Source organism: Hydra vulgaris, chromosome 05, assembly GCF_038396675.1.
Source record: "Hydra vulgaris chromosome 05, alternate assembly HydraT2T_AEP".
Lineage (NCBI taxonomy): Eukaryota > Metazoa > Cnidaria > Hydrozoa > Anthoathecata > Hydridae > Hydra > Hydra vulgaris.
The window spans coordinates 1,519,292-1,530,828 of record NC_088924.1 but is presented as its reverse complement, the minus strand read 5'-3'; the positions used below and the strand labels follow the sequence as shown (position 1 = coordinate 1,530,828).

At 26.5% G+C, this 11,537-nt stretch overlaps 1 protein-coding gene across 1 annotated transcript; it reads right to left on the bottom strand.

Moving 5' to 3' along the window:
- Nucleotides 1–635: 635 nt before the first annotated feature.
- On the bottom strand, nt 636–4,170 carry LOC136080439 (uncharacterized). The gene is made up of 9 exons (XM_065797075.1): nt 3,878–4,170; nt 3,671–3,764; nt 3,522–3,581; nt 3,247–3,357; nt 2,954–3,031; nt 2,405–2,535; nt 1,343–1,584; nt 1,033–1,192; nt 636–874 (listed from the first exon to the last, which is right to left on the bottom strand). Exons 1-9 carry the CDS (start codon nt 4,113–4,115, stop codon nt 678–680), a joined length of 1,311 nt encoding a protein of 436 aa, XP_065653147.1. The 5' UTR covers nt 4,116–4,170; the 3' UTR covers nt 636–677.
- Between the last annotated feature and the right edge of the window lie 7,367 nt (nt 4,171–11,537).

The following is an 11,537-nucleotide window of genomic DNA, read 5'->3' as shown; positions in this document are numbered from 1 at the left end:
AAAAAAATTGACAAGTATTTTTAAAAATTTATCATTGCTCTGTTCTTAAAAAACAAGCATATATATATATATATATATATATATATATATATATATATATATATATATATATATATATATATATATATATATATATATATAAATGCTTAGATATATATATATTATATATATATATATATATATATGCTTGTTTTTTAAGAACAGAGCAATGATAAATTTTTAAAAATACTTGTCAATTTTTTTTTCTTCAACTATTTATTCTTTTGTATATATATATATATATATATATATATATATATATATATATACCCAGCCAGCCAACACATAAGGGTACCTTAAGGGACCCATACGGGCTTCGATACGGGACCCGTATGGGCAACCCGTTGCTACCCCAGCGGGAGATGCAAACGGGTTCCACACGGGTCCCATACGGGCTTCCCGCTGGGAAAACCATACGGTTCCCGTATCCAGCCCATTTAATTAGTCCATATGGTTACGACTAGGAAATTTTGTATACAGCCCAAAAGGAGCCTGCAAGTATCATAAGCGTGATACTTTTTCATTTAACCTCTGCCATAAAGTCAATCAGGAAGAAGTCATAAAAAACAAGAAACGTAGAAAAAAACTACAAAATATAACTTAAACCAATTATTTTTTTAAAAAAATCACTAATAATATTAAACAAATTTGTCCAAATTTTCTGAAGGTGTTACATAAACAGCATCGAGTTCAGTCGAGTTAACGTTAATAGCAAATTTAGTAGATCTACGACTGTTGCTTCCACGATCCCGTGAGTTGGCAAACCATGTTGAAAGTTCAGCTTCGATTTCCTTTTGAGTGCAACTTTTTGTGCTAGGATTTAATTTAACGGCACCTATTTATGAAACAGAAAAGTATTATTAAAATACACACACACAAATATATATATATATATATATATATATATATATATATATATATATATATATATATATATATATATATATATATCAGCTCTACAAATATTATTATATTAACTAAATTTATACTCACTACAAAGGACTAAATGAAGTGCATTTGTTTTAAAAGCTTGTTTTCCTTTTTGCCCTGTCAAATTGAAGCTGCGAGCAAGAAGGCTGTCTAGCAGCATGGGCATTGATCTCATTATAAAATTCCTTAGATTTTCTCCACCAATATCAGCAATATGTTTAGCCTAAAAAAAGTTTGATGCAAGTTATGGTGCAGAGATATAAAAAAATAAAATAAAAATATGAAAGTTTGTTCAGAACTGCAATTAATTATTAAAATAAACTGTATTTAAATAAAAAATTAAAAAAGAAATTTTAAAAGTAATAATTTTTACAACTATTTTCTTTACTCCTGGATTTTCCAGCTTCTGTGTTAAAATTTCTATTTCTTCCATTGACTTAGCTGGCAGTGGAATACCTTCTGGAAGATCTGAAGATATATGATCATTCAAATCAAGTTTGCGGCGGATAGATTGAATTTGTGCTGTATGCATTGCTTGAGTCTTTTTCATATCTTCCTGATTGCTAATTACAGTTGCTAATAAATTAGCAATCATCTGTAGACTTACAGACTCACCTAAATAGAAAAAGTCTGTATTAAACATAAAAACATTTAAAAAGAAAATTTCGGATTTAAAACACTGGTAATTTAATTTAAGACTATTATCGAATTGTTATTAAAAACTACATCATATACTTTTTATTTTTTTTTAATTTTACATAATCATTGTTTTACATATATATTTATATACACTTACTTCTGCCGATTATAGTAAGCAATATGCGATAAAAAATGTAACATTTCTTTAAGTGTGTTTTAATAGAAAAAGAAAAGGGAAAAGGAGAAAAAAAAATTAAAATAAATTGATTCCTGCCCTAACCCAATCCCTTCTCCCTAATCAGTCGATGTATGCAGTGAAGCCCACGCCTATTCCTAAATCAGTGTGACATCATAGCGCTAACCAAAGTACGCAGTACAACTTATATATATATATATATATATATATATATATAGTATATATATATATATATATATATATATATATATATATATATATACACAAATATATATTTGTATATATACATATATATATATATATACAATATATATATATATATAATATATATATATATATATATAATATATATATATATATATATATATATTCATATATATATATATATATTATATATATATATATATATATATATATATATATATATATATATATATATATATATATATATATATATATATATATATTATATATACATATAAATTTATTTTTAATTATATAACTTACATAATTTTGAATAATTATATATAATTATTATTTATAGCAAAATATGGAGTCATTTATTTAAGTTTACATTATATCATACGACTTGCCTAATACCTGCTAATAATTTATTATTATTTGTTGGACAGGTGGTGATTTGTTGAAAAGGTGATGATTTGTTTTGAACAGGGGCAGAGTCCATCAATATGCTTTTCAATTGGGAATATTTTGATGCTGAATTGTTAGATCTAAAAGAAAAAATTTTGAGCTCAATAACAAACCAATGGTATAAATTTAAACAAGTTAACAATAAATAAAAACATACATATTAATATGTACCAAATATATTATAAGTGGTATAACACTCACATATGTACTGGTAATAAACCGAAAATAACAGATTTTATAACTGGATATTTTTTATTTTTAAAAATTATTTTCTGCTCATTATCAGCAAATATTCCAGTGTTATAACAGCTTTTTGCAGATTTTTGAAAACCAGTTTTTGAATACTGTTTGTAGTAGACTTGCTTGTTTTTACTTTATAAACACTTATACTTAAAGAACTTGAGAAAAAAAAACTGATTATCTGGTATATCTGGCAAAAATATATGGTACACCTCATTACATTGAATACAGTCATTTATTAGATAATTGTATCACTACTTCTCTATTTCGAAGTCTAGTCTTGCTGCTGGTAAACCATCAGAATCACATTTGCTCAACTCAATATCACTTCCATAACTGTAAAAGAAGTATAATTACGTTGTAGTATAATGGGGTTAATATATATACATGATTTGGTATTGGTTAATAGTAAATAAATAGAAAATGAAAAAAAAAAAAAAGAATATAACGTATAGTACTAAGAATAAGTAAAACCTTTTACATAACCAGTAGACTAAAACAAAATCCCCAAAAAAGTTATTACTTAGTGATACAAACAGGATGTTACTTACAGATTCAGTAAATTCTGAGGCTTTTTGTGAATGAAAGGCGGAGCAGGTTTGTCTACTTGAGTAACACATATTGCATCGTTTTTTCTTTTTTTGTGCCAAGTTTTCTTTTTGCTTTATAAAATCAACAAACTATTAGAATAGTTAACACTATCATTTTTATTTTACACTGCCATTTTAATAGTTACACTGCCATTTTTATGCCTTGCCAAGAATACAGTAACAATAATAGATAAAAAATAAGTAAATAACCAATTCTTTATAAAACTAGATAACACCTTGGTAAAATCTGATCATAATCTTCTTCTTCATTCTCAGAGGAACTAATCATTTTACATCTAAACAGTTTTGTAAATTATAAATATATAAATGCATACGTGGATATTTCAAAATTTATTAAATTATTAAATTCCATAATTAAAGTTACCTTTTAACACGTTTCAATGCATTTTCTTCTGACGTATCAAGGTTGGAGGTGTCCTCAGCTCTTTTTGCTTTTGAACGTGCTTCAGTAAGACTGTCTATAAATAAATTAAAAAGGAATACATAAAAAATGTTATTGTATTAAACAGAGGTATTTTTTGCACTAAAACATAAATAGAATACGATTATAAAAGCATAACACTAATTTTACCAGCAATTCCAAGAATTCTAGCAGTAAATAAAGGCCAATGCACATCTGGATCCATTAAATTATTTTTAGCCTTCGCAATACCTGTCAAATTAAAATTTTTTCCATTTGGCCAATAGACTTCAACAGATATTTTATTTTTAATACTGGATGAAAGTGAACTGATTTCAACTCCACTTATCCAAGTTAGTGGCACATAATCTGTTGTATTAGTTTCATTGAATAAAACTATTGCATACATAATTACACTGTAATTGTAATACAAATACTGTATCACAAAAATAAAATTTTAAATATATATATATATATATATATATATATATATATATATATATATATATATATATATATATATATATATATATATATATATATGTATTTATGTATGTATGTATGTATGTGTATATATATATATATATATATATATATATATATATATATATATACATATATATATATATACATATATATATATATATATATATATATATATATATATATATATATATATATATATATATATATATATATATATATATATATATTCAGCCTTTGAAATTTAGGTCGGCGTTTGGAAGTGCTGACCCAAAAGTCAACCTATCTTTGTTTTATGACCACATACAACAGCGAACCTGAATCCTTTAAAGTGTCTGCATGCAAAAATAAATATACGTAAAAGATATATAATATTAGTTCAATAATATTATATTATAATGATGTAATAAAATATATATAATATTAGTTCCTAATTAATTTATTGTAATTCATAGATAATATGCATATTTATTAGTAAATTCACAAATTTGCTATATTCTTAAAATTCTTAGTTGCTACATTCTTAAAAATTTTATATTCATAATAAATATTGTCAATAAGTTTTTTTAATCAAATAACCATTACCCCTTTCGCAACAATAAGAAAAAAATCCAAATAAATTTTTTATTATAGATCCCTTCTTATATGCAGCTGTATGCTTTTGGGTAACCCTTCACCACTGTGAATAGCCTCTTATGTTTTATCTGATTTGAGTATTTTTTTCATTACACAAAATAAGTACTTATTAAATATGGATATTAGTATATTATGTTTCTCATTAACTATTTATAATAAATCATAATCAAAAAGTATCAATTAACATAATAATCATAAAATTAGTTAATTGCAAAACTAATAATGAAAAAGTTATAACTTCAAAAAGTAAATATTTTATAATGCATAATACAAAATAGTAAAGTAATTGTATTTTTTGCAGCAAGTTATTTGATAAACTAGAAAAAATGTATTTGTGGAATAACTATAAAGCCGTTTTTAAATGGTAGTTTAAAATACTTAATATTTAGTTCCTTTATAAAAAATGTTGTATTAAATGACACATTTTCCACATAATATATGGACAAGCTTGTTGAATCAAGAGGATCCGTAAAAAATGCTTGCTTATGCTGAAACTCTTGGCAGACAACAAAAGCATTAGCCTCTGAGCAGATTATATCAGTTAATATGTTTTTGACTAAAATAACTTTATCATTAACACCAAAGCAATTGTCAACAGTTGCAAGAGAAGCTAGAAACTGTGGTCCAAAATATTGCTTGTATTGAATGTAGTGACGAAATGGCAATGGTAGTGGACCTAGCAAGTGTTTTTGTCGAAATTTAGACGGTATACTGGTGCACAATTTTGATTGTTGCAAATGACCTTCCAAAATCCGTCGCACAATTTGCGAGCAAGGTGATTTAGGTCGACGGACTAACTTTTTTAGTCTTCCCAAATAGCTTTCAAAAGGAAAACAAGAAACATTATGTAACACGCCAAATTGCCTAGCATCATCTGGTAAGTGTATCAACGAATGAATATTGTAAACACACTGATCTTTTCCAAACAATAAGCAAAAATTATATACAAAATACTTTAATAAGTTTTCTACATAAACAAAGTAGTGGTTGTTACACAATGATGGAGTCATAAGAATGCGAATAGCTACAGAGAGACACAAAAAATTGGAATATACAGAATCAGAAAGAACACCTTTTAAAACAACAGGGCCAGTATATAACAAAAACTGTCTAAATTCTGTAGCTTTCCATTGCTTGAACTTTAAAAGAGATCGAGGTCTTCGTGAAAACTCTCTAGGAATGTAAGCTCCTAGAATAGCAAGTTTTTCAGATATAGCATCAATTGTTGATCTTGATAACTTATGTTCAGATCTTCCATAGACTAATTGATTAATATACCTACGAACTGTTCCTAAAAATACTGAGTGCATGCTATCAATTGGAAAGCCACTAACTAAACTAATATTTAATTCCTCAAGAGGTGATATATGTGTACCATCATGATGATTTTTATCTGTTTTGTTTTTAAAACTGATGTCTGATCTCAGAGGTGCAGCTAGATTGGGCATAATAACTTTGCTATACCATTCACCTGTTTGAAAGCAGCGTTCACAAGAATTATATGCATTATGTGGTTTAATGCACTTTACAAATGCTCTTGCAGGTGCATCACAAACAAAAGCCTCCAACTTTAATAAATAGTGCTTCCCAGTTGCCACACAAACAAAACCTGTTTGTTCTAACATTTTTATTTCAGCAACAAAGTCTTTTAAATAATCCTGTAATGAGTTAGGCTTGGTTTTACCAAAATATAGTGCAAGTGGGAAAGGATACCAATCTGCATCTCGAACAGAGCAAAGAATTGGCCACAAACTGGCAGTTGAGCTATTAAATATTGGCACTCCATCTATATTTATATGCAGATGTAATTTATTAATTTCAGATTTAATAGGATACCTTTCCATTAAAACAGAAAGCCAGTGTTTCACCCCAAAATAGAAATATTCTCCACCTGCAATATTTTTTATTCTGATGTTTCTTTCAGTTTGCAACAAACTTCTAGCATCCTTGGGCAAATTAGGATGTGATGGGCTTAATAATAAAAGCAAATCTGTACATACATTATGTGAAATGTTAACTTTTAAAGCCCATATTCGCAAGTGATCTTGAAGACAATCAGTATTGACATTGTAATCTACAATATCATCTTCATCATGACTTACTAAGCTAGGTGTTCTATCTTGGTAATCACTAAATTCACCATTATGACTAAAATCAATTAATTTACTATCTGCATCATATAAGCATATTTCAGTGTGTGCTGAAACTTCATTGCAGCTTATAAGCTTATTGTCAAGAGGCATAACTTTATTATTATTTAGATAACTGTGTTCATTTTTATCAATACCATTATCACTCCAGCTACAAATTTCAGAATAATCATCAACTTCGTCACCAATTTCATTAATACAGACAGAATTGTTCTTAGAACTAGCATTAAAAAATATTCTATTAACAACAGCATTTATTTTTCGCCTTTTTGTAGAATATGAATATAAATTATTACTCATTCTGAAAATAAAGAAAAGCAGAAATATAATAAACTAAAATAATTCAAATTAATAAACAGAATTTAAATTTAAAGTAAATTAGTAAAATAATACTGTAATAGTTATGTAGACTATATATAAGACTATAAATTGTAACGCAGTAGTGCTGTAGCGGTAGAGCGCTTGCCTTGTAAGTGTGAAGTTTGGAGTTTGACTCTCACAACATCCCTGGAAATACCGCACTCACTAAATTTCCATGCGCAGCTGCCTTGTTTGTCAAGGTTTTTGTTTCAGATTCAAGATGGGGTACACCACAATTATTAAAAAAAAAAGTAGCCTCCTCAATTGCAGTGGGCCTTGGGCAGGTGAGTAGTAGAAAAAATATACATAGTTAATAAAAATTTAATAAAAAAATAATAATAATTACCAATAATTACTAAGAGCCTATAGTTCTTATATTATATTAAGTTCTTATATATTTCAAGGGTTACGAAGCAACCTTTAATCTGCCAAAAATATAACTGTTTTAAACGGTTGTATTTTTAGCACTTTAAAAATTTGACTGTTTTAAACAGTTATATTTTTGACAGATTAAAGGTTGCTTCTTAACCCTCCTTAACCCCTTAAACTTTATAAAACCTTGTGTCTAATGTGTTTAAAGTGTTTAATATTTGAAACTAAAATTAAACAAGCAAATACAAATTTGTTGGGTGAAAAATGCAAATTGTTAGGTGAAATGCTAAAAATGTAATGCATCACTCAAGGTAACGAGGTGAGTTTTCAGCTTGGGGCATATCACAGCAGTCATCTTTGTCAGCAACTGTTTAAATAGGTAGTTAAAAGTGCTGTGATATATATTTATATATATATATATATTTATATATATATATATATATAAATATATATATATATATATATATATATATATATATATATATATATATATATATATATATATATATATATATATATATATATATATATATATATATATATATATATATATATATATATATATATATATATATATATATATAAGATTCTTTTAGAGCAAATGCAATCAACTTGCTTGATCTTTTTTTGGAATTTCAGGCCTATCACAACACTTATCTTTGACAGCGACAAAAATTAGAAAATAAATTTAAAACTAACATTTGGTTAAACCAATTGTTATTTATAATCTGTGAAAATCCTTAACAAACATCTAACATTAATTAAGACAATTATTATAAGCATGAATAATTTCACGAATAACTTATATCATATTAGTTAAAATCAATCATTTTAATTAAAACCATGATTAAATCATACATTATCCGATTTAACCATTTTTATTTAAAATATAACCTTTTTAAATTCCGCCTCGATATCGTTAATTATAACTCCGTTTTTATTGCTTTCCCATGTGGGTCCCAGACTGTTCCCATACAAAAAGCCCTTGGGTATCCCATACCAGATACCCGGACGATTCCCATACGGTACCCACATGTGTTGGTTGACTGGGTATATATATATATATATATATATATATATATATATATATTTTGCTGGGGAACTATTTCTTAAGGAGAATCACTCATTTGCCTGTTACGCACAAGTCTAAATAGCAATAAGTTTGTCTGGACTGACTCAATGTTTGTTTATAGTTTAGGCTTATAGTGGAATTATTATTGTAAACGTTAATTTTGATAAATGTTATTTTTTGTTGTTGATAAGTTGGAGTATTTTTTATAAAAAATGTATTTTATCTCAATAATAAATAGTAAATTTCATCTTTACAGTTTTATAAAGGGATCTATAAAGTAAATATTGCACATTCTACATGAATTTGTAAAGCTGCTATTGTTTAACTTTTTATAACCTCTTTGTGTAATAGTTGATTTCTTCAATTTAAAAAAGCTGGAATATTAGGTGTTATACCGAAAGGCTCAAAAAATCAGATATTAAAAAATCTTTATAAGCCATTACAGAATGTCTACTCTCGTATAGCTCTTTCTTCAAAAGTGCTTATTACTTAATTATTTCAATATCAGAAATAGAACCAACAAGTAGTTCACTAACAAAATGTTATTGCACCAAAAAAAGCAATTCCAACTAATCCTTCAAAGATAAAATGGTGTATTTAGTGGGAAAACAAACTACTTTGAACTGTAAGGCTGGAATTTCTTTGACAAACCAATTCAAAACAGTCAATAATAACTTTTGTTTTAGGATAAGTCTATTTGAAACATTACAACATGTTAAGTTTTTGGTGATTTAAATTAGACCAAGATAGTAATGCACGAAGTTTAAGGCATATCAAATTTAACCATATAATAAGATCTTGACACACTAAATTTTGGTGTAATAAATATCCAGAAAATAAATTTTAAATAAAAAAAGTTTAAGCCATGTTAATAACATGAATAGTTAGTCAATCAATTTCATGTTTCACCTATAATCGATTTCATGTTTCACCTATAATAGATATGTAAAATATGAAGGATAAGTAAACAATTCTTCGGGTAACTTTTCCTCAAAATTATGTTCAGGATAATAATACTTCATACTTTCACGTTCATATCTAGGATTTAAATATTTAAATCAAATGCCAAAAATTTCTTTTCTCATGCTAGTGAACTAGTTAACACATTTATCATCTTTTTTGTGGCTAAAAATATTATTTTACAATTGGTTGATTATTTTTGAACTTTTATATTCTTCAAGCATGCTACATTAGTTTTCATAGACTACTACTAATCTTTTTTAAATGATTGTTTTTTTCGGATGACAACAGATTACAGTTTTCACAATTTTAACTTTTTGTGAAATCCAGTAATGTATAAAGTTTTTTTATCACTTAACTTAGTCGTGAACACTTGATATTTTGACCTTTTACATGGATATTTTCAAGGTAATTTTTCTTGTGTTGTCTTGAATGAACACCTTTAAACTTTATTTCTTTTTTTTTTAAAGATTTTTTGCTGCAACTAATTTTTATTTTCTAAGGCCTAAAGTAAAACTCACGCACTTTAGTGTGTTTCATTATTTAAAAATTATCAGAACCTACTTTACGTCTATTTTTTTTCAATATTGGTCTGATAATGCTATAGGTAAAATAAGACATTATTTCAGTACTAATATAGTTTCTTTACATTTTTGTCCTTTTTGGCCTCTTTTTGAAGCTGTGAAATCAGCTGCGCGATCGAATAAGAGAAATGACTACTGGCGATTTAAATATGGATTGCTTACGATTTAGCGATAACAAAAAAATGAAAATAATTTATGATGAAATATTTGTATCAGGAGCAATCCCGCTTATCAACCGGCCTGCTCGAATAACAGAAACTCAAACACCCTAATAGACAATATTTTAACAACAGATGTACATGACAATATATGCAGAAATCAAATATATCAAACCATTTTTCCATTTTTCTAACATTTAACACAATTTCAACTAATAACACATATAACACTAATAAAAGTCAAACTATAAGGAAATGTATTTACAACAAAAAAAATTTAAAAACGTTATAAATATCAATTATCATCGTTAAACTGGAAGCATATAAATTTCAATGAATGACATAAATGTAATCTATAATCACTTCTTTAATACATTCTTCTTGGTGAACGGTGCAAATATCCCGTTTCCGAAATAATCTTAAAATCAAAACCCTTGAATAGCCCTTGGATTACCAAGGGTTTTAAAAAATCTTCAAAAATTGATCAAAAATTGTATATAAAAAATTTAAAAACAAAATCTCATGCTAATTTACACATTTTAACTCTATTTGAAAAAATTTAAAAAAAAAAGTTACTCTAATCTAATTACTTGACATAAAAATGACTCAAAGCAAATATGGAAAATATTGAAAGAAATAACGGGGAAACAGAAAACTGCTTTAATTTCCTTCCGAAAATGATTAAAATAAACTATGCATGTGTATGTGAACCAAATAAAATAGCGAAAGAACTTAATAAATACTTTACTGATTTCGGAAGTAGGCTGGCTGATAGGATTCTTTCTACAAATATTTCCTTCAATGATTTTTTGACAACTTCAAATAATTTACTTTCTCCTCATGACTTATTTCTAGATTTATCAGTTGAAAAGTATGAAAAAGTCTTCAAATCTCTTAAAAGAAACAAAGCAATCAGTGCGGATGAAATAAACAGAAATATAATTACAGATTGCTATGAAAGTTTGAAAGATATTCTATTTAAAGTCTATATAACAAGGGATTTTTTCCTGATCTATTAAAAATTGCCAAAGTTATCCCGATTTCTAAAAACGGAGA

Excerpts from the sequence above, each read along its gene's own strand:
- LOC136080439 (XM_065797075.1), bottom strand. The coding sequence starts at position 4,115 with ATGTATGCAATAGTTTTATTCAATGAAACTAATACAACAGATTATGTG. Across the intron at positions 3,582-3,670 it reads GCATTGAAACGTGTTAAAAG|ATGTAAAATGATTAGTTCCT; the intron begins GTAACTTTAATT and ends AAAACTGTTTAG. Across the intron at positions 2,536-2,953 it reads CTAGACTTCGAAATAGAGAA|ATCTAACAATTCAGCATCAA; the intron begins GTAGTGATACAA and ends TTTTTCTTTTAG.